Source organism: Narcine bancroftii, chromosome 10 (genome assembly GCF_036971445.1).
Source record: "Narcine bancroftii isolate sNarBan1 chromosome 10, sNarBan1.hap1, whole genome shotgun sequence".
NCBI lineage: Eukaryota > Metazoa > Chordata > Chondrichthyes > Torpediniformes > Narcinidae > Narcine > Narcine bancroftii.
The window spans coordinates 70,848,576-70,874,310 of record NC_091478.1 but is presented as its reverse complement, the minus strand read 5'-3'; the positions used below and the strand labels follow the sequence as shown (position 1 = coordinate 70,874,310).

The following is a 25,735-nucleotide window of genomic DNA, read 5'->3' as shown; positions in this document are numbered from 1 at the left end:
TCGCAGGTCCTGCTGAACTTCTGTAAGGTGAAAGGTCCCAGATGGATATTGATTGTCACATATTCTCTTGATTTTTTTTGTCCATTTCTATCTGGATTATGCTTGTGACAAATCTAGTTTAGTGAATTTTTGCTCTCCGTTTAGTGCTTGGAACAATTCTTCTGCTTTGGGCATCGGGTGTTTGGGTATTTTGAGTGATGGATCGATGGTGACTTTGTAATCGCCGCAAATGTGAATCTCACCGTTTGCTTTTCGTATTGGTATGATGGGCGCTGCCCAATCGCTGTATTGTATTGGTTCTAATATACCTTCATGTTTTAGTCTGTTTATCTCAGCCTCAATTTTCCCTTTCATAGCAAATGGGACTGTTCTGGCTTTGAGGAATTTTGGTTCTGCATTATCTTTTAATTGGAGTTTGGCTTGAACACCTTTGATTTTCCCTAATTCTTGTTGGAAAACTACTGCTTGGTTGTTGAGGATTTGGTCGAGTGCTGGCTGGGAGGTGTTTATGTGGTTTACATTTAGTATTGAACCAATTTCCAGCCAGTCTAGAGGAATGTGTTGTAGCCATTTTCTTCAGTAAAATGCTTTTCCCTGGATATCTACGATATAGAGAGAGAATGTTTTTGGTTGCTGTTGTTTGTATTGTACTTGGAGCGTACATCTTCCAAACACTTCGATTCTGTCTCCTGTAACAGATATTAGAGTGATTTCAGTTGTTTTTATAAGACTTAGTCTCATTGCTACAAGGCATGGTAGCAAGCGTTCCTTTACCTGTAATGGCATTAGGAACACCTCTGTGTCTAACTCCATTTTCAGGGGTGTCCATTTATTTTTAGCTATATAAAGATTGCGGTGTTTCTTCCGTTTATTCCTCGGATGTGTAATATCTCAAGAGCTGAAATTTCAGGAGCTTGAGTGCCCCACCACTCAAGGTCAGTCGTTGGGCTGGTATCATCATTGTTGTAAGGTTTCCTCTCTCTCTCTCTGCAATTGTTTTGACTTTAGCTGCCTGTTTATTTGCAGGCCACCTGAGCTTTAGAAGCAAACATTTAGCTTTGATATCTCCTTCTGTTTTGCAATGGTTGCATTTAGAATTTTTGAATAAACAGTTTTCTGGTCAGTGGTTGTATTTCCAACAACAGAATCATTGTTGGTGGGAAGATCTCCCGACCAGTAGGTCTGGTTGACCCACATCCAAGTTTTTATCTGCCATTTCAGAGCTGCAGGAATCTCTATATGCTATATGTAATGTAATGTCTTCATCCATTGCTAATAATTTTTGCCTTGCTTGGCGATTTGCCAGCCCCATCACTAATCTGTTTCACAGTGCCTGATTTAGAAACTGTTCGAAATGACAGTTCTCCGCCAGTTTGTGCAACTGTGCCAGGTATTTACTTACTGTTTCTTCTGGTCTTTGTCTCCTTTCATAGAATTGTTGTCTTTCTGACATAACTGGTGTTTTGCAGCTTAAATGGTTCCTTAGAGCTGTGCATAAATCGTTGAATGTCTTCGTCCCTGGATCCTCTGGGGCCAGCAAGGTCTTAAGGAGGTTGAATGTTTTGCTGCCCATTATACTGAGGGACATGTTTGCAGTTTACTGGACCTTCCACAATATTGTGGGCAATGCAGTAGTGGTTAAATCGTTCTATGTAGTTATCCCAACTTTCTTCTACTTTGTTGAATTTCATGAACTTTCTGTCCGCCATCTTGGCACGCTTTCACATTGATCTTTTGGTGGGAATTTGTTGGGTTGTTAGGTAGTCGTTTTCTACCTTCTGTTATTTTCCTTCTCATACTTGGTGCATGGAGTATGTGTAGGGTTCGTTTTGTTCCTTGTCACCATTGTTGTGTATGCACTCACACAATTAAGACTCATAGAGACGTAATACTTTCTCATCCTTTACTTCTATTAAATTAACATGGCTACTGAGATACAGGGTTATCTATATGGAAGAGTGGCATCATGACGTGGGCATCATGATGTCCAACAGAGGGCGGGCTTATACCCAACAGCAAAAGAGGCAAAGATTACCAAATTTTAGAAGCACAATAACTATAAGGACACTTTATCTCAGTGCCTCTAGTATTGGAAACAAGGTCAGAGAACTTGTGGCACAAACAAGTACAAAGGGGTATGATTTAGTGGCCATGACAGAAACATGATTGCACGGTAGAGAGGATTAGGAATTAAATATCCAAGGATATCAGTTAATACGGAAGGACAGGCAGGAAGGTAAGGGAAATGGGGTAGCGCTCTTAGTTAAGGATGAGATCAGGGCAATAGTGATACATAAGATCTTAGGAGAAAAATGTTGAATGCATTTGGGCAGACATTAGGAATAGTAAAGGGAAAAAAAAGTCACTGGTGGGAGTTGTCTATAGGCCACCCAATAATACCATTAGAGTGGCAAGGCAATAAGCCAAGAAATATTGGAGGCATGTAAGGATGGAGCAGCAGTAATTGTTCGGGACTTTAACATGCACATAGACTGGGTGAATCAGGTTGATTGAGGCAATCTTGAGGAAAACTTCATAGAATTACCCATGATAGCTTTCTTGAACAGTATGTTGCTGACAAGGAAACATTGTATCTTGAATCTGGTGGTGCAAAGTGACAGCTAAAATTAGCGGTCTTGTAGTTAGGGATCCTCTTGGAAAGAGTTGTTAAAGTCAGCCTGCACTGCAAGAAAATAGACAGCAGAAAACACCACAGAACCAAGTAAATATACAATAGTTTATTTATTAACCCTTCGTTGCACTAACGGGAGTGAAGGGGATTCGAAAGAGTTTAGTGACTCGTTCTCTACTCTGATCCCTATATTGGGCAGCAGTCTGCAAGGGACCCTCACAAGTTTCACAAAAGCCTCACACACCTGCATTTTGTGTTTATCATTACATATTAATGTCTAGAATTATCTGGAAAGTTCAGTGTTCCTATCCCAAGACATATTGACATTCTTGTGGATAATACTATCTCACTTTGGCACAGATGTTAAGAAGCAATTATATTCCCATGTTTGCACAAGCAACAGTAACTGAAATCTTTAGCTCATGCATTAACCTTTTATTATCTATATTAATAAAACTTATTTTTCCACATAGTGATCACGGTATGAATGAGTTTCTCATACAAATGGAGGGGACAATGGTTTGCTCTTAAACCAGTGTATTATGCCTAAAAAGGGGAACTACAAGGAGATGAGGGAGGAGTTAACTAGGGGATGAGGGAGGAGTTAACCAGGGTAGTCTGGGAATGGAGGTTATATTGGGAGATATTTGAGGAATAGTGGAAAACTTTAAAAAGAGATTTTTCATGGCACTCAACAAAAGTATATTTCAGCTAAAAGCAAGGATATTAAGGGTGGCGACTGCCAGCCTTGGATAACTAAGGAAATAAAGGAAAGCATCAAAATAAAATCTCGTGCATACAAAGTCGGCAAGAACAGTGGGAAACTAGAAGATTGGTAAAATTTTTAAAAGCAGCAAAGAATCACAAAGTGAGCAATAAAGAGAGGGACAGCATATTATGAAAAAATATGAGCACAAAATATAAGAATGGACAGTAAATAGTTTTCTAATTATATATCAAGTGGAAAAAGATGGCTAAAGTGATGGTTGGTCGATTGGAGGATGAGAACAGAAAATTGATATTGGATAATGAGAAAATGGCTGAGGCTTTGAATTACTATTTTGTGTCAGTCTTCACGGTAGAAGACATGTTGAACTTGCCAAAGACATATGTAATGGATGTAATGGGAGTTAAAACCTAGATGCAATAGCTATCACTAAAGAGGTAGTACTGAGCAAACTTGTGGCCGATAGGTAAATCCCCAGTTCCTGATGGAATGCATCCCATGATACTGAAGTTATAGTCAAGGCTCTGGTGATTATTTACCAAAATTCTCTGGACTCTGGGCTGGTCCTGGCAGATTGGAAAATAGCAAATGTAACACCACTATTCAATAAAGGATGTAGGCAAAAGGCTGGGAACTATAGGCCAGTTAGTTCACCATCTGTGGTTGTGAAAATGCATGAAGCTATCAGGAAATAAGAAATAACAAGGCATCTGGAGCAAAATGGATCATCAGGTGGATGAAGCATGGATTTAGGAAAGGCAGTTCATGTTTGACAAACTTATTGGACTTCTTTGAGGATATAACGAGTGCGGTAGATAGAGAGGAACAAATAGACATTGTTTACTTGAATTTCCAGAATGCTTTCGATAAGATGTCTAATAAAAGACATGTACACAAGATAAGGATGCCTGGAGTTGGAGGTGATGTATAAGCATGGATAGGGAATTGGTTAACCAATAGAATGCAGAGAGTTGGGATACAGGGGTGTTTTTCTGGTTGGGAATCAATAGTAAGTAGAGTGCTGCAGAGATCGGTGCTGAGCCCTCAACTATACATAAACGATATGGAAGAGGGGACAAAATGTAGTGTATCTAAGTTTGTTGATGACACTAAATTGAGAGGGAAAGCAAATGGTGCAGAAGATACAGAGAGTCTGCAGAGAGATATAGATAGGTTAAGTGATTGGGCAAAGGTCTGGCAAATAGAGTACAATGTTGGTAAATATGAGGTTATCCACTTTGAAAGGAAAAATGGAAAATCAGAGTATTATTTAAATGGAAGGTGATTGCAGAAAGACTTGGGAGTGCATGAATTGCAAAAGGTTGATAAAGGGTTCAGCAGGCTATCAAGAAGGCAAATGGAATGTTGTCCTTTATTGCTGGAGGAATTGAATATAGGAAGCAGAGAAATTATGCTGAAATTGTACAAGGTACTGGTGAAGCTGCATCTAGAGTACTGAGCACATTTCTGGTCTCCTTACTTGAGGAAAGATGTATAGGCTTTGGATGCAGTCCAGAGGAGGTTCACCAAATTGATTGCAGAGATGAGGATAGTTAGTCTGGGGCTAAACTCGCTTGAATTTAGAAGAATGAGAGGGTATTTTATAGAAACGTATAAAATTATGAAAGGCACATATAAGATCAAGCTAGGGAAGTTGTTCCCATTGGTGCAGGAGACTAAAACTAGGGGGCATAGCCTCAAGATTTAGGATACAGATGAGAGGGAACTGCTTTTCCCAGGGGGTGGTGAATCGATGGAATTGACTGCCCATTGAAACAGTGGAGGTTACCTCAATGAATATATTTAAGACAAGGTTAGATGGATTTTTACAAAGATGAGGAATTAAGGGATATGGGGAAAAGGCAGGTAGGTGGAGATGAGCCTCTCATCAGATCAGCAACGATCTCATTGAATGGCAGAGCAGGCTCAACAGCCTGGTTGGCCTATTTCTTATGTTCTTCTGTTTTTTATGTTGTTGGTGGGAGAGAACTATGGAAGAAACCAACTAAACTTGACTGTTTCACAGGAAAGGAAGCTCATAAACTTTGAGCAGCGTTCTAAGGGTGCCATTGCTTAAAGAAAAGTTGAGAATAGCTTGTCTAGAATCTTAATTTTGCATGCAATCTATATACTGCAAAAAATAAAATCACCAACTCTCTGGCATTATTTTTCATTTTAAAATGTACAGAAGAAAACTTGGTAAAAAGCAAAATACAAGTTGAGAAAGAATCCAACACCTACCATTTTTGATGGGTTGTTTACAGTATACTCCTTCATATGTTCACTACAGAGACTGTGAGCATGGTTGAGTCAGCATCGTGAGAGAGTATGCTGTACAATACTCTTGCGCGATGCTGCCAAAGCCCAACAGCACAAGAGAGTAGCGTACCGCATATCGCAAGCACAGGAACAGATCGGAATTCGAAATTGTAAGTACAGATTTGCACTATTGTAACTTTGAAAAATCGTAAGTCAGACCATCATAAGTAGGGGAGCACCTGTGTCAAGAATAATGGGACAATGATAAAAATTGTGTTTCTATCATTCTAATATAACAAGCAGAGCAGATTCATTCACTCTGGCTTCCTGCCATTCTGGCTGCTGCTTGTTCATCAGTTTGTGGAGGGGAACCTATGCAAACAAATGCTCCGTGTCAACAGTCATAAACACAGTCTAGTTATAATTCTGTCTCTGAGAGATGCTCCTATCTGTTGTATGTGGTCTTATTTTTATTTCTTCACATCCTTGCTTTCATGACATGAGTCTTTCATATAGTAAAGTTTTTTCAAAATAACTATCAATAATTAGGGAAAAATTACTTGCAATAATTCTTTTCTTTATTTTACTGATCATGATGAAGAACCAATTAGTTATGTTACAATTTGAACATGAATTTATGTTTCTGGAACATAATTGGAACTGTGTGAACCATAGACATAGATAAGAGTGGAAATGGGTTACAAATTAAAAATGACAAAGAACTCAACCAGTCACACAGCATCCATGGAAAGCATCAAGCAGTTGACATTTCAGCACTCAGCTCTTCATCACGAATAAAGGGTAAAGCTCCAAGTTGCTTTCCATGGAAACTGTGCACCTGTTAAGTTCCTCCAACATTTTTGGTTATTGTTCTAGTTTTTCAGATCCCTTGTTGACATAATGAGAAGCAGCTGAAAGCTTTGGATTAGATTTGTAGATTGAGTAAACATCACGTGAAAAATTCTGATGAATTTAGAAAATTGTGCCAATTATTAGCTTCTATACATAAACTCATCATACACATGGAAGATAACAAGTGAATATCCAGAAGCCTGTTGTGTGTGCACAATACATTCTCTAGCCTGTAGAATTTCTTAATTGGTTTCCTATTTTTATTAATTTACAGGACAAGGGCATTGCAGTAATTTGGTGGCTCACTAAACTAGTTCAAAGAAAAGTTAAGAGTCAATCACGATGCTTTATGTCTGGAATAGCAAGTTAGCCAGAAAAGAAGCAGATTTTCTTCCCTGAATTATATTGATGAACTCGCAGCTTTCTACAACAGTCTTCAAAATTATGGTCACCATTATTGAATCAAAGTATTTATTCTTGAACTATCTAAACATGAATTCCCCAGTAGCTTCAGTGATATTCAAATTCATGTGTCTAGGCCTGTGACATAACCTATTTTAAATATCCACTAAATGAAACAATTGTATAATATATATATATTTTTATGACTAGTTGATTGTTGGAATATCAATGATTCTGTATCCTTGAATAATGGAGTTGTTCTTGCTTCTTTCATGAACTCTTCGCTACCAAGTACTGTTGAGGAAGACAAACATCGCCGTCAATCATTTTCCAGTGGTAGAGAGGGCCAAACCTTTGCATCATTGATTACAAGTTTCTCAATGAAGTTGCGGTTTAAAACAATTAAGTCTATCTGAATGAAATTTCTTTGTTGTTCTTCTACTTTATTGCTAGTGTACAATCTTTAAAGTGTTTGTGTATGCCAAAATTCATTATCAAATCACAACCTTTCGCACTAATGCTGGGATTAATGAGAATTTATTGTTATATCATATTTTCATTTCATTCAGAATTACACTACAATAAATATTTGAATTTTTAGTGAATTTTAACATTTGAAAATATTCTGCATATGCATACCACATGTATAACTTGGTAGAATTCTGCAGGAGAATTTCACAAGTTAACAATTTTTCTTTGAGATATGCAAAGATCAACTGAATATTTCAGTTAGTTTTCTTTTAACTAATTCAATCACCAAACGGGTAACCAAGTTTTTTTTAAAAAATGAGCCTTGCTAAAAATGCAGCAGGCAGCTGTTGTATTTGGCAAGGATTATCAACTTGCAGCATGGTTGTGCAATCATTATATTCCAGGAGTATAACAGCAGATCCTCCTGCCAATCCATGTAGTTAAATGCACATAAACCATGCATTTTTCAGAACATAAGACATAGCAAGTTAGTTTCATTATTATTGTGTCACCTAACCTGCTAATCAATTTAATCCTGGATTTCTCTTAAACTTTTATCACTCTTAGTAAAATATTTTTAAAACAATTTGTTCTGTTCACTAATTACTTTGTGACCAGTGTAGCTGGCAAATTTAAAGTACCTGTAATATCAGTTTATGTTATTTTTCAATGTATATTTTATAATTTATGTTATGTTTTATAGTTTCTGACCAGAATGGTATTCAAGAGATTTGGGCAAGAGCCAATTTTGTTTTGTTAGGATTCCAGATTATTAATTGATATGCATGTGTTCATTCAAAATACCTATGTTCTTTAAATTACTTTTTAATTTTGTGTTAGTCTAACGTAACTCTGATTCTGAACTCAATCTGACATTCATCTTGTTTATTAACCACCTTTGTATCCAGTGATGAGCCTGTCAAACTTGCATTGCATATATGAGCATGTAAATATGTTGATAACAAAAGGCCAAAAGATCTGTTGAATAATTATAATGCATAACACTTTAATTTCATTTTTGTTTTAATGCTATTTTGATTTAAGTCATTTTTATTGAGAAAAAGACATTCTGAATATGGCACTGTGAGAATAATCAACAAATATTTTAGTTTCTTTTTATCAGAGATTTGTTCTTTTATTCCTCACTTTAGTGAAGGTGAAAAGGGCATTGACTTGCTTCCTTTAATACCCTGCTCAATTTTATGGATTCACTCAGGTTTTGTGATACTTAACAGTGATCAATAAAGGGCAGATGGTAATGAAGAGTTACCTTTCAATGCAGAGCTGGGGAAATGGGACCTTGCTTAGCTGTATGGCTGCAGCAGTGGTTTTCTTAGCAAATCAATATCTTGTCTTGTCTTGCTAATTGCTCATTGGTTGACATTCGTGGACTCTTTCTTGAAATGTAAACTCTTTTCCAGCTCGAGCGACGTAATGGTACAATCCTACATCTCCGTAAAGAGGTCCTCCTTTTACAAGAGAAGAGGGATGGGTTAACAGCTGAGGTACGTTGAATATTTTTATTGTTCTCATTCTAAAGCAAATGATTTGTATGATAGAAATGTTTTGCATTCAGCTGAATGGATTAGGCTGATTTGAATCTCGACTCCAAGGGACATCAATACTATTGGCTAAACTGCTCTGTGCCACCATATTGGCTTTCTGAAGTCTTAAGCACTGAATCCTTATGCTATGTGTTGTGATTCTACCAAGATTTCATTTAGATTTTTTAATATTGTCGAGGGCTGTGATAGTAGAATATAGTATAAATTTAATATCTATAATTTGTGTGTGGATTGATAGTTGGATGTACAGGAACGAAGGATATACCATCTTCAGGGAGAGCTAAGAGAAGGAGAAGCTAAGCTGGAACAAAAGCAGAGCTGCCTGCAACAGCTGAAAGAAGAGCTGGAGGCCACCAAGAAGCTGCACAACAAGGTCCAAAAACAGGTACAGATTTTTTATATTTATTAGGCTTCAGGCCTTGATCTGCAAAGTAATTTGATTGTGGTTTGCATGCATAAAATGTATTCAGCTCTGAAGCTGTTGTTATTGCTGTTATAGATCTAAATTAATTTGGACCAGACATATTCTATTTCAGTGGAAAGCATGCATACATTTTGTTCTTGGGAGATGGGAAAAGGTGGGGTTAACAGATCTATGAATCCGATGATTCTTTTTTAAAGTAAAAATTGATTTGTACAGATGTTCAAAAATCTTTTCACAATATAGTTGGATTCCAGTTCTTTTTTTCCGTTTACCAGAGATGTGGGGAGTGCACAGAATTACAAAATATTGTATCTCAGTTGATTAAAACCAGAATGCTGCAGTCAGTAGTTTATCCAACATGATGTATTTTATCTGGTGTTTATTAGCTAACGTTTATTCAACCTTTAACAAGAATTGCTGTGATACAAAAATACACAGGTTTAAAAATATTCAAAATATTATTGGTTGATTTTCTAAGTGTAGAATTCCAAATAAAACTAAAATGAATTAGATTGATAGGCCATTCCTCAATCAGTGCTTCCTATATTATTTTAAAAATAAATCACTCAATTTTAAATTCATTTATGTTTTAATAGCTTGAATATCTGAATCCTATTTTGTACCACTCACTCTGCCTGACCACCTATATTTCTTCACATTCCTTGATCTGCAAAGTATAACCATCTTCTCATACAGAAGAGACAACCATAATTTGCATTTTTATAGCCTACTATTACAAAAATCAGATCACTTGTCAAGGTAGTTGTGGTTCATTCTCCATTGACATTAAAGAACAACTTTATTGACTGCTCACCTGGCTTAAAAAAAAGGAACTAACTTCTTTCTTGGTCATGAATCTAGAATGTTTAAATATTGAGGCCACCAGAAAAATTAAATACCAAGGCCATCAGCATAATAGAAGTTAGATGATAAACCATATGTTTGAACTTTGAATTTAACACTAAGATTGAATGTCTGTCTTTTGTATATTCGTTCACAAAATGTGGATTTTGCTTGCGAGGCCAGCATTTATTTGCCATCCCTAATTGCCCATGGATTGAAGAACTGAATTAACCAGATTGATTGGACCAAAAATTGCAAATGAGTCTTTTAAAATTTCACATGGCGGCTTTTGTGACAAAGTTCTTAATTTCAACAATTGTCTATCATTCATTGAAGCTAGATTACAAGTAACTTAAATTGTTTAAGTTTGGAATTGAACAATGGTAACAAAAGTTGTGTTGCTTTATTTGTCTGGCATAGTTGTATAACAAGTTGTATGTGGTATTGGAAATATTATTTTGACATAATATGCAGTAGAAGTTTTTGCATGTTTAATATTCATTTGATTTTAGTGGAGATTGAATATGTACTGACACTTAGTTCTTGAGTTTGAATCTGATTCAGTTTTTTTTGTAGTTTGTAAAAGTTATTTTTGATCACTTGAGTAGCACATTTTGTTTTTGTACCATTTTGACGGTTATGAACACTCCAGATAATTGTGATCAGGCACTTCAAGTTGCATACATGAATCTAGTTTGTAATCAAGGGGAAATACAATCTTTATACAGGATAGTAGGCCATATACCATTTTGCGCAAGAGTAGTGTGAAACTCAATTTGTGAATTAGATTATTTTTAGATAAAATGCTTTATTTCCATGTGGGCATTATCTCAATATAATAAAGCCTAATGCCCATTTACTTTTGAGAATAGCTTGATTTTGAGAATCTCTTGTGTAACATTCAATAATTCCTTAAGTTATTTGGCAAATTATTGGGATTACTAAGAAAGTTATTAAAGTATTTATTGAAAATTATTTTCTGCTATAGAATGTTGCTGTGTGAGGAAATGTCAACAACGCTGTAAAGTATGTTCAGAAGGAAACCACAGCAAGATTATAGTCATGAATGAAAGCAATATTTTTCTTTACCCTGTTTAAAATGACTATTTGCAGCACCAATTTTATACTATCCAATGATACTGTACTTTAGAGTTAATGAAAAAGTAATTCCTGCCATGTTTCTCTGCTTCCCACTAGGAATGTCTGATTGTGGAATTAACCTTAATGCAATAAAACTTGAACTTGTATATTATTTATATAATGAAACATGCCAAGCTGTTTCAAAAGCCACATTAATAGACAACGATTGATAATGGGTCACAAAAGGATTCTGTAAAGCTTGGATAATCTGCTGCCCTCTTAAGAAATTTCGAGAGATGAATGGTTGACTTACACTTTAATTCTGTGTTTTGTGTTGTCTGGACTTTAGGCTGGGTGCGCAGGGAAACCAGAGCTGGTGTGGGAGTAATGGGGGGATGGGTGGGAGGTTGTATGACAAATATGGGTGGTTTATGACCAGAGTTGGGGTGAGGAGTGCTTCTACGTTTAAGCTTGTTTTGTCAAGTTGAAGCATAAATGCTGAACTCACTAAATTCTGATTCCTTTTCCTTTTAAATTAACCTTGTTCAGTGTAAAATGAATTGTACCACTTTGTATCATAAGAAAGAAAAATGTGAAGAGGTATTAATAGGAGTTATATCTACTGCTTTGTTGGAAAGTCTGGTGCAGTGGGTTTGAAGCTTGGCAACATTTTCAGTGAGTTGTGTCATCAGAAATTAAATCTGATAATCATCTTATTTTCAGCATTACTTTGCAAATATGGAGATGAAACCGATTTGATTCAAGAATTTTTTTTATTTCTAGTGTGCAGAGATCAAGGAATTTCTCGTTCAGGTTGAAGGTGAAAACAAGACACTGAAGGCTCATGAATTGGAACATAGGACTGAAGTAAATATTACTGAAGAAAAAATATTTGCATTGGTTTTGCACATCTACAGTACTGTTGCAGTGCAAGGTCTTGCAGATTCCTTTATCACATGAAGTTTACCTATGCCCACTTTAATCCACATTGCCATGTCAGAAGCAGGAATTTTATCCAATATAAATGCACATTGCTGGAGAAAATCAACTGGTCCAAAGGTGTCTTTAGGAGGCTGCAGGACCTGCTGAGTTTCTCCGGCAATTTTCTTTATTTGCTACAATCACAGCATCTGCAAACTTTCCTGTTTCACATTTTTCCCAGGGTACTCTTTTCACACATTTATCTGAATATTTGATGAATCTCAATGATAAATCATTAACATTATAATTTCAAGGCTTTGAACCATAAACCTTATAATAACATTTAAAGGTGACCTGTAAATTTGTCAGTCATTATTTCCTCACATACAATGAATCACATTCTCTTTTCCCTTCTAACAGTCCTGTTTATTTGTAACTTTCCAGAATAAAATCATAGAACAATACAGCACAGAAACAGTCCTTTTAGCCCCTCTCTGCCAAGCTATTCTCCCTAGTCCCATAACCTACTCTCCAGCTGTAGCCCTCCATACTCCTCCAACATGTCCCTTTCCAAATTTTTAAAATTGAGACCTCATTCACTACTTCAGCTGGAAGCTCATACCACTCTGTGCGTGGAGAATGTTTCCTCTATACCTCAACCCATGTCCTCTGGTTTTTATCTCATTTATGCTCAGTGGAAAAAAAGCCTGCCTACATCTACTCTGACTAGACCACCTCATAATTTTAAATACCTTTATCATTAGCGATAGAAAATAAAACCAGTTACATATTGCTATGTGTTCAAAATATCGTGAGAGTAAATTATCCATGTATGGAATTTTTTTTATGGTGAAGGTAAAATGATTAATGAACAAATTCATTTTATGTAAACTTTATTACAATTTTAAGCCAATGACCTTGTCTTGGTTCTTCCGAAGTATCCTTGAATGTCATATTCAAATTGCAATAGAGAAAAAAATATTTTGCGGACAATCTTTACAAATTTTGTAAAGTAAATTTCTAATTTGACGTGAAATGTTGCCAGAATGTATCACAGAATACCTGTTAATACTTGAACTGTGTGCATGCTTTTTTTTAAACTCTCCCTCCTGAGTAAATTTCTTCATATGAAAGATATTCCAGTGGATGGATTAGACCTGTGTACTTAATTTTCTCATCCAATTCCTGTTGGCTCCATTAGCCAACAGTTATTTTCAGGAAAAGCAATTTTAGGATTGCTGTTTGTCAGAAAGCAAATTCTTTTGTAGACGGAAGAGACTGTAAATCTTGGACTCCATTGAGTTTTGCTTGCGTTTGAGGTTATTTGACCTGAAGATATTTGACTTTTGAGGTAATAGGGAATACCCATTATCCATCATCTACATGTTGCTGTGGAATGAATAATTCTTTTGAACAACGTTTGTAGATCACAAACAGTGGCAATAAATCCTCACAAAACACAAACTGCAATGTTTTCTTTTACTTATAACAATAACTTCTATGTTGTCCATAGATACCATTCCAAACATCCTATTATATTTGTCCTTTGTAAGATCTTATTTTCTATATTTCATAAAGTCAATGTTGTGTGTCTCTGGTTCTCACTCCCTCAGTTTCTTGTTTGCTCTCGCTTGCTCTCTATCACACATTCTAGCTGTCTCGCTCTCTCTAGCGTGCTCTCTAGTGCGCTCTCTCTTGCTCGCGCACTCCCCAATTCCCTCCCCACTCTCTCTCTCTCTCCACACATAAATATATACAATATATTTGTAGAAATATCTGTATATATGCAAAGCATGTGTGTCATTTGGATGTGTGTTATGTCTTGATGTGTGTTTGCATGTTTTTGCATCAAGGAGGGGAGAAAGCTGTTTCATCAGGTTGTACTTATGCAATTGGATGATAAATACATTTGAACTAATGAACTGTCATTGTTTTCCAGGAAGTTACCTGAACTTTGGCTAAATTTTGATTAATTGCAGAATTCTTTATGCAGACTCTCTATGATCTTTGGGAATGTAGCGTGCAATAGTGACGGCCAAGTTACTTTTATGCATTAAGTTTTATTTTCAAACATCCAAATTTTGTGGACTGGATCATTACAGTTCATATTTTTGTTAGCTTTTTTAATAAAACTGAAGAAATAAAACTTAGCATCATCAATTCTGTTTGCTTGGGAAACTACATAATTGATTGAAAATCAGAAATAAGACTAAGGTTATTCTCAGCATTTATCATCCTGTAATGTTTGTTTCTTTCATAGATTGCCAAGCTCACAGCCACTATTCAGGATCTTGAATTGTGTTCCCAAAATACCAAATCCGCTTTAGCTGCTAAGGCAGAAAAAACATCCAAAGAATTGGTATCCATAAAGGAAGAGCTTGAAGAGAAATTATCAGAAACACAAGCACAGCTCAGTGAAAAAGAACAGACTATATACAAACTTCGTGTCCAAGTGCAGGATGCAAACCTATGGGTAAGATGTGTTATGCTTTACTACTCTTGATAATGGCATGTTTTCATTGAACCTAGAATAGTACACCACAAAACCAACCCTTAAGCCCATATACTTGTCCTCCATATAATGTGCAAATCAAACAAAATGCAGAAGATTTTAGATACAGGAAAGATTTTTAAAAAAATCAATACTATGTGGAAATATTCACAGTAGAGGAAAGATCTGTGGAGAGAAACTGAATCAAAATCAAAAATGAAATTTGAGAGTACAAAATTTATGCTCCTGTCAGGATTAAAGGCAAAACAGCAGGCATAGGGAACCTTGGTTTTCAAGGAATATCAGAGATCTAGTTTGGAATAAGAGAGAGGTGTATAACAGGTATAGGCAACATGGAGCCAATGAGGTATTTAACGAGTATAACAAATGCAAGAAAAACCTCAAGAATGAAATCAGGAGGCTAAAATAAGACATGAAATTGCTTTATCAGATAATGTGAAGATAAATCCTAAGGGTTTCTTCAAGTATATTAACTGCAAAAAGATAGTATGGGACAAAATTGGTCCCCTCGAAGATCAGAGTGGCCAGCTATGTATGGAGCCAAAAGAGATGGGGAAGATCGTAAATTTTTTTTTTCATCAGTATTCATTCAGGAAACTGGCAGAGTCGTGGGAACTAAGGAAAACAGTGAGGTCAAGGAACCTATACAGATTAAAGAGGAGGAGGAGCTTTCTATCTTAAAGCAAATAAGGGTGGATAAATCACTAGGGCCTGACAACATATTCCTTTGGTCCTTGAGGGAGGCCCAGTGCAGAAATTGCAGGGGCTCTGGCAAAAATATTTAAAATGTCCAAAGAATTGGAGGGTAGTTCGGAAGTCAAGGACTACCTGTATAGGGGGTGAGCCTGAATTATTGTTTTAAGAGATCAAATATACATTTATTTGGATAGCCAGGTAGTGATAAGGGATAGTCAACAGGACTTTGTCCATCGTAGGTTGTGCTTACCTAATCGTACAGTTTTTCGAAGAGTTTACCAAGAAAGCTGATGAAGGAAAGGCTGTGGATGTTGTCTACAAGGACTCTAGTAAGACTTTTGACAAGGTCCCACAGCAGAGGTTTGGTCAGGAATGTTCAGATGCTTGGTATTCATGGTGAAGTACTAAACTGGATTCAACAATGGCTGCACGGGAGAATCCAGAGAGTATTCGTGGATGTTTGCTTCTCAGAATGGAGTCTGTGATGAGTGGTGTGCCTCAGAGATTGGTGCTAGGACCTCTGTTGTTTGTCATCTATATCAATTATCTGGATGATAATGTGGTAAATTGGATCAGCAAGTTAGCAGATGTCACAAAGATTGGAAGTGTGGACAGGAGAAGGTTTTCAAAGCTTGCAGAGGGATCTGGACCAGCTGGAAAATGGCAGATGGAATTTAATGCAGACAAGTGTTAGATGTTGCATTTTTGAAGGACAACCCAGGAAAGGACATACACGGTAAATGGTAGGGCAGTGAGGAGTGTGGTAGAACAGAGAGATCTGGGTATACAGATACATCATTTCATTAAAGTGGTGTCACAAGTGGATAGGGTTATAAAGAGAGCTATTGGCATATTGGCCTTCATAAATCAAAGTATTGAGTATAAGAGTTGGGATGTTATGGTAAACTTGTATAAGACATTGGTGAGGCCAAATTTGGAGCACTGTGTGCAGTTTGGTTACCTAACTACAGGAAAGTTATCAATAAGACAGAAAGAGTTGTTACAAGCCCGAGGACCCCAAAATCCAGCAGCAATAGATATTCACCAAGACAAATGGTTACTTAAACAAAAGTTCCTTTTAATTATCTTTAAACATGAAAATAGAATCAAACTTATCTCTATTGACTTACTTAACTTAACTTAACCCTATTCTAATTCTAAGCACACATGTATGTAATGTGTGTAAGTTTAGAAAAGTTCTTTGGTTCACAATTCAATCTCACTTCTCATTCCTCCAAGTTCACTGATTGCAGGCAATTCTTATACTGTGTACAGAAATGAACATTTATAAAGTTCACCAGGCTTTGGTGCTTGAAAGGTAAATGGTTATCGCTCAGGGAGCTTCTTGTCGGTTTTCAGAGAGAGATTTGTTGTTTCTTTATAATGAGCCAATTCAGTGTTTTGCTGACGAAACTTGCCCCTTTAGGGTTCTCCAAATGATAACCTCTTTCTTTCAGGTCACCACAGATTTCCTTTCAGTTTCTCTTATTCCAAGTGAAACATTAGATAGCCAGTCCTCTCCTATTGCATGAACCACAAGGGTTTTGACCAGGCCGTCTTACAACTGGGCTTTCCATAAGCTTGCAGCTTGTCCTGTTCCAGTCCCAGCTACTTCTGCTGGCTGTAACACTGTACAAGTGATCTGTCTGTCTGTCTGTCTGTCTGTCTGTCTGTCTGTCTCTCTCTCTCTCTCTCTCTCTCTCTCTCTCTCCCTGATTGCAAAACCACCTGACCCTCTCAGAACTGCAAGTTCTCTTCCAGACAGCAATGGCTCCAACATGCTCTTTCATCTGTTGCCTTTTGTAAACAACAATCCATTAGTGAAGTCTCTTGAGCACTCTTCAAAGCTCTTGCAAATGCTCTGGAACTGATACGCCTGCCATGGGGCAGTGCTCCTGTATTTTAAATAAGATCTGTTTTTAAGTGTTTTCTGTGACCTACTCTAAAAAATCTTTCCCAATTTATCTCCCAAAAACATATCGATATATATCTATATACTCTGTCACAGTGCAGAGAAATTTTAATAGGATGTTGCCCAGACTTCAGGAATTGAATTATAGGGAAAGGTTAAACATGTTATTGAGCTTTATTCCCTGGAGCACAGAATGAGGGGAGATTTAATAGAGATATTTAAAATTGAGTTGGATAGACATGGTAAATATAGGTAGGCCATTTCCACTGAGGGTAGATGAGATACAAACCAGAGAACATGGGTTAAGCGTGAAAGGGGAAAAGTTTAGGGGGAATGTGAGGGCGAATTTCGCACAGAGAGTGGAGGAAGTGTGGAATGAGCTGCCAGCTGAATTGTGAATATGAGCTCAATTTTCATATTTATGATGAATTTGGATAGGTACATGGATGGGAGCGAATAGAGGGCTATGGTCTGGGTGCAGGTCAGTGGGACTAGGCAGAAAAATAGTTCAGCACAGACTAGAAGGACCGAAGGGGCCTGTTTCTGTGCTGTAATGTTCTATGGTTCTAATATTGCAGACTGTTGACCTTTCAACATTACTGTGAAAATTTAGATATTATTTTGAGTTGCAGGTTAGAAGGTGGAGAGTTTTTTTTAATGTCTGGGAAAGGTTAAAGATGGAATGAGGAATGGTATTGACTAGAAATATTGGTAACAGTATATGTGGATGAAGAAATGAAATAGATCTGAATGTCAGTGGGAAAGGTGAAGGGAAGGGTGAATATCAAAAATGAAAGATAAAAAACTGGAATGGCAGAATATCTGAAATTGTTGAATTCTGCCTCAGGATTAAAAAAACAGTCATAATCAGCACAAACTACATGTTCAGGCCACCATTCCATGCCAACTTGTCAATCTATACACTTGGTCTGAAAGCTTCAATGCCTGTCTAAATGTCTCTTAAATGTAACAATTGTATCTGATTCACTTAGAGTGGAGGTGGGGGGAACTCCTCAAGTCCCCTTTAAACTACTTAAATCTGTGCCCTGTTATTTTTGATATCACTACCATGGAAAAAGATATTATTACTACTCAATCTACCTCTTCTAATTTTGTATCCCTCCATCATTTTACCTCTTAGCTTCCTTTTCTCTAAGAAAATTGAGGCCAGCCAATTATACCTCTCCCCATAACTGCTCCTCCAATGCAGACAACATCCTGGTCTATCTCCTACAGTGCAACTAAATATTTTGTATAGTATGGCAAACAGAACTACATACAATACTCCAAATGTATTATATCCATTGTTTACTAAAATTGCAAAATATTATCTTGTATTCTGTGCCCCAGCCCACGAAATCAAGCATTCCATTTTCTATTTTTGCCACTCTGTGTTGCCAAAATAAAATAAACGAACTTCAAGATCCCTCTGTTTGGCAGCCTTCTTAATACCCCACCATTTATTTTAGATCAGATTTCAGTTTTGTCAGAATACACACGACATCATATACAACCCTGAGATTCTTTTCTCTGCGGGCGAAGCAGCATTACCACTTATTGGCAGTGCAAAAAAAAAAATCTGTGCACAGCCTGTAAACAAATAGAACTGTTAACAGATAACAAATATAACAAACTGTGCAATATAGAGAGAATTTAAAAAGTCAATAAAGTGCACAAGTAAGAGTCCCTGATTGAGTTTGTTGTTGAGTCTGGTGGAGGGGTAGCAGCTGTTCCTGAACCTCGTCATGCGAGTCGTGGCACCTATACCTTTTCCCTGATGGCAGCAGCGAGAGCAGAGTGCGTGCTGGATACTGTGGATCCTTGATGATTGTTCCTGCTCTCCAATGGCAGTGTTCCCTGCAGCTGTTCTCAATATTGAGAGGGTTTTGCCTATGATATCTTGGGCTGTGTCTACTACCTTTCAGAGGGATTTACGCTCAGGGGCATTGGTATCCCCATACCAGACACTTTCCACCACACATCTGTAGAAATTTGCCAGGGTTTCTGGTGTCATACCAAACCTCTGCAAATTCCTGAAGAAGTAGAGGTGCTTTCTTCTCGATGCCATTGGTGTGTTGGGTCCAGGAAAGATCTTCAAAGATAGTGACTCCCAAGAACTTAAATTTGCTCACCCTCTCCACCTCTGATCCCCCCAATGATCACTAGATTGTATCCCTCTGGCTTTCCCTTCCTAAAGTCAATAATCAGCTCCTTAGTTTTGGTGACATTTAATCAAGGTTGATGTTGGTGCACTATTCAGCCAAGTTTACATGTCCTATCTCCATTTGACTTGCCAAAATGCTTTACCTTGCATTTGTCAGGATTGAATTCCATCCACCAACTTTCCATATGATCAATATCCTGCTGTAACCTTGGGCAAACTTGTTCGCATTCCATAATGTCATTAATTTGTGTGTGACCTAAAAACTTGTTAATCATTCCTCCTATATTCACATTCAAGTTATTAATGTATATCTCAAGCAAGGAAGGTCTCAGCACTGATTCCTGTGATATGCTACTGGTTATAAACTTCCACCATCAGTCTCTGCTCCATTAAGCCAAAATTTGGATCTAATTTGCCCATTCATCTTGGATCCCATATATTTTAAACTTCTGGATGAGCCTATCATGTGGGATGCTGTCAAATGACTTACTGCAGTCTATTTAGACAACATCTAACCACCAACCACTTTTTTCCACCCCCCGCCTTCATCAAAAACTCCATCAAACGGATGTGGCGGCACAGTTAGCGTAATGGGTTGTGCAACACTGTTACAGCGCCAGTGATCGGGACCAGGGTTTGAATCCCATGCTTCTGTAAGGAGTTTGCACATTCGCCCTATGTCTGCATTTGTTTTCTCCGAGGGCTCCAATTTCCCTTCTGTTCAAAACATAACAGGGGTTGTAGATTAATTGGGTGTAATTGGGCGGCATGGGCTTGAGGGCCGAAAGGGCCTATTACCATGAATAAATTCAAGCCTAGTGAGACAGATTTCACATGCATAAAGCCAGAATGGCTATCCCTGATCAGTTTCTGTCTATTTGAATGTATGTAAATCTTACTCCTTAGAATGTTTCCAATCATTTCCTGACCACTAATTTAAGCACCACTGATCTGAAGTTAAATAAAGACAAAATATTTGCTACTCCCCAGACTTGTGGCACCTCGCATCTGACTAATGAAGATGCAAGTGCTCCATCAGGTTCCAGCTCTCTCCCACCTCCATTGTGTCCTGGAGCCTGCCAATGTAAATAGGGTCCCAAATTAATTCTTTTCATCTGTATTCATCAAGAAGGAAGATGTCAAAGGTGGAGAGTTCGTAGATGTTCTGTTGATGGTCAAGAGCATAGCAGAGTGCGTGCTGGATACTGTGGATCCTTGATGATTGTTCCTGCTCTCCAATGGCAGTGTTCTCTGCAGATTAATCCCTATCTAGGGATTTATCAACCCTTCTAGATTCCATGACATCAAACACCTTTTTTAATACTAACAGGCTCCAAATTATTCCTTTGTTGTGTCACCTGGCTCCACACATAGAAGACTTTGATTCCTAAGAGGGCCTGCATTTCCATGACTACCTTCTTGCTCTTTATATTCTTGAGATGTAGTCAGAGAGTTATACACCACAGAGGTAAATTCTTTAGCTCATCATGTCCCTGTTTTTGGTCATATCTTGGGATTCTCTGAAATCTTGACAAGGATTTTTGGTATCCTAATTCCTTTGTGTTCTCTCTATATTCCTTGAGTCTCATTCAATTCCACTTGCTAATACCTGCATATACTTCCTTTTTTTCTGCTCAAATCTTCAATATCCTTTCTCAGCCATTTCCCTCATCTTGCCAACTTTTCACACTGAACAGAACATGCTACCCAGAGCTCTTAACCAATGATTTTTTTTTCCAAATAAAATCCTCACTTGTTAGATTTCATTTTACAGTCAAGCAACTGCTTTAAGTTTTACTTCTCCAGGTCCTCTCTTGAACTATTGAAATCATCCTTCCCCCAATGTAAGGCTTTAACCTAAGGTCTGTATTCAAAGATAAGTCTGGTACTTTGGAGTACCTTTTGAACAGCAGAATCTATAATGAAAGACACCACAATTTCACAAACACAACTAAAAACAACTAAACAAAAAGGAAATGATAGCTTTAATCACAAATGTAATCTAACCCGTTGAAAGAAAGCAAACCTAAAACCCAAACTCTCTCACATAACACTTCCCTGGTGATATTGAGCCCACATTTGCATGCTATTCTCAGAGATACTTATTGGCATCCAATATTTGGCAACATTGTGTTCTGAGGGCTCTCTTGAATCTTCATTGTCAAGGAGGAGCAAAAAGTGTGAGGTTTTGGATGCTATATATGAACAATGTGATTACCATATGTGGCGGCATTTAGCATGAGATTTCAAGAAAAATTTGTTTTAGTGTATTACTTTCTACTCACCTCAATGAAACCCTCCTCCTTGCATGGCTAAGATGCCAAAGCCTCCTTGCACACAAGCAACACCAGCAACATATCCTCATGTCCATCACATACCAAGGGTCAGGCTGCTTCCCCCCCCATTGTACAATGCGGAATGATGGACAGGGCGGGAAGGAGAGAAGCCAGGGCAATGAGTAGTGTTGTCTCTGTGTTACTTGAGAGGCTCCTTAAATAACTTAGTGATGCGAGATTGAAATAACAGAAGAGAGTTACTTACTGATGCCTTTCACCATCTCATGAAACTGTATACATTCACACACACACACACACACACACACACACACACACCACAGTGGTGCACAACATTGAGAAACGTGTATTTATATGCAGTTACAAAATAGTTCACATTACCTTGACCCGATAACATCCCTCCTTCTCAAGATAAAGAAAAATTGTGTTTTTTATCACTTTCTTTCCAGTGCAACTTAAGTAACTGAACTTGTACACTAGTTTATTTACACAACTATTTATGAATAGTTCTTATTGATATCGCACTGGTGGCAGTATGTTGCTTTGCCATCTTGTGGATTTGCTGTGACCGTTGGGCTCTGTATTGCTGGTCCATGTGTAGGTGATGTAGCTTGTTGTGCTTCACCTGACAACTGCTGTGTTGATGTTTCAGTATTAGTGGTTGTGGTCTCTTCACTTGATACCTCACTTGATATTGGTGTTGCAGGCTTTGTTGATATTAAAGCTTTCTGCTTCATCACATCTTGTGTTGGCCGGATGTGAATTCTGTTCCTCCTCAGCTGATTGCCAGAGTCTGTCTCCACAATGTATGATTGTGGTGTCTCAGCTTCTCTGATGACCTTTGCTGGGGTCCTTGTTTTCAAAATCGGCTCTTGATTATGCATGTGCTGCCCTCTGAAGAGTTTTGGCAATGTTTGTGCATTACAAGTCAGCCAGTCTTCCTCTGGTTTCCTCCTGGTCTTCTGGAGGGTGTATTTTCCTTGACAGAATTGTTTTATCTCTCCTGCCATTTAGAAGTTCTGCCAGGGACTTCATGTCAGCCCTTAAGGGTGTTGCTCGTAATGATAGAAGAGCTAGGTATGGGTCTTCTTTTGTTTCGTGACACTTGTGCGCATTTCACAGTTTGTACTTTCAATTAATCCATGACCTTTGGAGTAGTATAAAGATGATGTATTGATAACAAACCCATATTCTGCAGCCAGCTTTCTGAATTCTTGTGATGTGAACTGTGTTCCGTTGTCACATATCACTGGCTTGGGTACTCCTTGTTCAGCAAAGAGCACTCTCATATCTGAGGTGATAGTTGATGCTCTCAGGTCTTTCACCTTTTTGATGAATGGAAATTTAGAGTAGTTACAGGTTACTATTAAATACTACTCTTGATTCTCGGTGAACAAGTCTGCTCCCACTGTGTGCAATGTACTTCTGTGGTAATCTTTTCCTCTTTTTGTTGTGTGTTTCTGTTGATCCTTTTGGATATCTTCTTTGTCTGGATCTCATAATTGACAGAGACCAACTGCAACTCCCAGCATATATCCAGATCTAGAATTGCTGGTCCATCTGCATCTACCACATAGAATGTATAGAGGATGTTCTTTCCCTTCTGGCAGCCATTGATCTTAGCTCTCCCTAGCTGCTTGATTATGTCCACCATAGGCCGTTAATGTGGCATTTAATCTTTTGGAAACCCTTTTATTATGTTTTCTGGGAACATCTGGCAGTAGTCTGAGTGGAAGGTAGTTGCTTTGTGATCCAGTATCCAGCTTCACCTTTAGGTTAAATATCGTAGGCTTGTTCTGGTTTGTCCTCTGTATTTGGATCCTTGTGTGCAACTCACTTTCTTCTTTCATCCCACCCAACGTCTCATGAAGGTGTATGGATTCCATGTCCAGTATCTGGGCATTGGAGTCCTCATTGTTGTTTCCTTTTATGTGGTGAATCATCTTCTTGTCTTTTTTTTTCCATTGGTATTACTGTTTTCTTCATACCAGACTTACACATCTTCAGCCAGTGGTTTGCTTTACCACAGGCTCTACATTCAGAACCTTATGTGGGGCATTTGTTTCGGTCATCGAAAGGGTGTTGTCTGCTGCACTTCCTGAAGGTCTTGGGGGGTGGGGGGGTTTGCACTTTTGTGTTCTTTATAGCATCAACCCTTCCTTCTCTTTGTTATGGGTGGGTCTGCAAAGATAGGGATTTAATTTGCCATTCTCGTGGCTTTGAAGGCTCTGGCTGTGTTAGCCAGTTTCAAGCTATACTTCCCTATGAGAGACTTCTGCACTTTGGGATGGGCACTCTCCCATTATAGTTGATCAACTAATCTTTCCTCTATATCCTTAAATCTGCATTTTGCAGCAACAATTTTTAGTCCAGTGAGGAAGTTATCAACAGTTCCATCAGTCTCTTGCATTAAGCCTTGAAATTCATAGTGTTTAATTTGATGATTAGACCTGGGCTCAAGATTAAAAGAAAACTTTGCAAATATTTGTTCTGGATCATTTTTCTCTACCTCTGTAATCTCTGAACTATGAAATAAGTCAAGGCCTTTGCTCCCCTCCCCTCACCTTCTCCTCTGCTGTTGCATTTTTTAAAATAAGTTTTGAATGCTAAATTGCACTTGTGCTGAAACTTTTTAAACAATTCAACAAACGTCTTCAGCCTCCCCGTCCATCACTGGGTGTACTACTACTGCTCCAGCCATTTTTTTCTTCTTCCCCATCGTATTTCAGTGCCTTATAATCAATTGTATGGCTTTATTCTTGTTCTCTTGTACCACTGCCACCATGTTATGTCTGTGTTATTTGGGAGGCTTCTTATTTAATTTATAGATGCAAGATTCAAATAATAAAAGAGATTTTACTTACTGATGTCTTCCACCATCTCAGGAAACTGTTTACACACACACACATAGACATATGCCCCACAGTGGTGCAGTACAGTTACTATAGTGAAAGGGTGTATTCTTACACGGTTACAAAATAGTTCTCATTTCAAAATAATTTGCTTGCTTTGAATGAAGCACTGAGCCTTGTTCAACGAGCACGGCTCCCCGAATAGATTGAATGAGGCATGGGGACTGGTGGTAGTAAACGAGTGGCCTGTTGAGCTGAGCTCGACAGGCTGCTCACTCACTGCCTCCTGCCCCTGCACCTCATTCAACTTGCTCAGGGGAGCCATGCTCATCAAACAAAGCCTGATCATCGAGCCCAAGTGCTACCCTCAAAAGCACTGTGGCAGAGAGTGAGGGGGAGGGAGTGAGTGGGCCTTCTCACCGGGGGATGTAAGCAGCAGCGACTCCAGAAAGCACGGACAACCCGACGGGAGGTGGTCCATGAAGCTGCGGGCCCGCTTCCTGGGCATCCACAGCACCTCTGAGGGATTTTTGAAGCTGGGTGAGTAGTCTGACCACTTTCCTCCTGTTGCCATCTTGCGGAAGAAAGCCTCCACTATGTTTGCATTTCAGTGCCCAAAATGGTGGCACCAAAATGTCTCCTTTGCTTATAGGACCCGAGGTGTTTTTTGGGGCAATTTTTTTTGGGGGGAAAGTGGGGGGGGGGGGGGGTCCTATATACCATCAAATACAATAAGCTGGAAAGGGTGCAGAAAATATTTACAAGGATGTTTCTGGGACTGAAGCTTGAGGAAAGAAGGCAGACTCAAAGGGTTATTGTATGAGGAGTGTTTGACAGCTCTGAGCCTGATTTCATTAGAATTTAGGGAAATGAGGGGGGATATCTGAAACATTTTCAATATTGAAAGGCATTGACAGAATAGATATAGAAAGGTTATCTCCCATCTTCAGAATCAGAATTTATTGTCATGAACAAGTCAATAGATTCTGTTCCCAGTCCTGGGGATCCTAAAACCAAAGGGCATAGTTATTAGGTGAGAGGGGAAAGATTTGAACATGCCCCAAGAGGCAAGTTTTTTTTCCACATAGAGGTTTGTGATTATATAGAATAAACAGCCAGAGGAAATAGA

The 25,735-nt window shown here is 38.2% G+C and overlaps 1 protein-coding gene across 9 annotated transcripts in view; it reads left to right on the top strand.

Moving 5' to 3' along the window:
• The window catches only part of LOC138744724 (polyamine-modulated factor 1-binding protein 1), a 640,882-nt gene that overhangs the window by 252,176 nt on the left and 362,971 nt on the right, over nucleotides 1-25,735 (top strand). For all 9 annotated transcript variants that reach the window (XM_069901308.1, XM_069901306.1, XM_069901305.1 and 6 more), the window contains 4 exons: nucleotides 8,765-8,848; nucleotides 9,147-9,293; nucleotides 12,039-12,122; nucleotides 14,437-14,649. In XM_069901308.1, coding sequence (XP_069757409.1) covers nucleotides 8,765-8,848; nucleotides 9,147-9,293; nucleotides 12,039-12,122; nucleotides 14,437-14,649 — 528 coding nt within the window. The remainder of the gene's footprint in view (nucleotides 1-8,764; nucleotides 8,849-9,146; nucleotides 9,294-12,038; nucleotides 12,123-14,436; nucleotides 14,650-25,735) is intronic.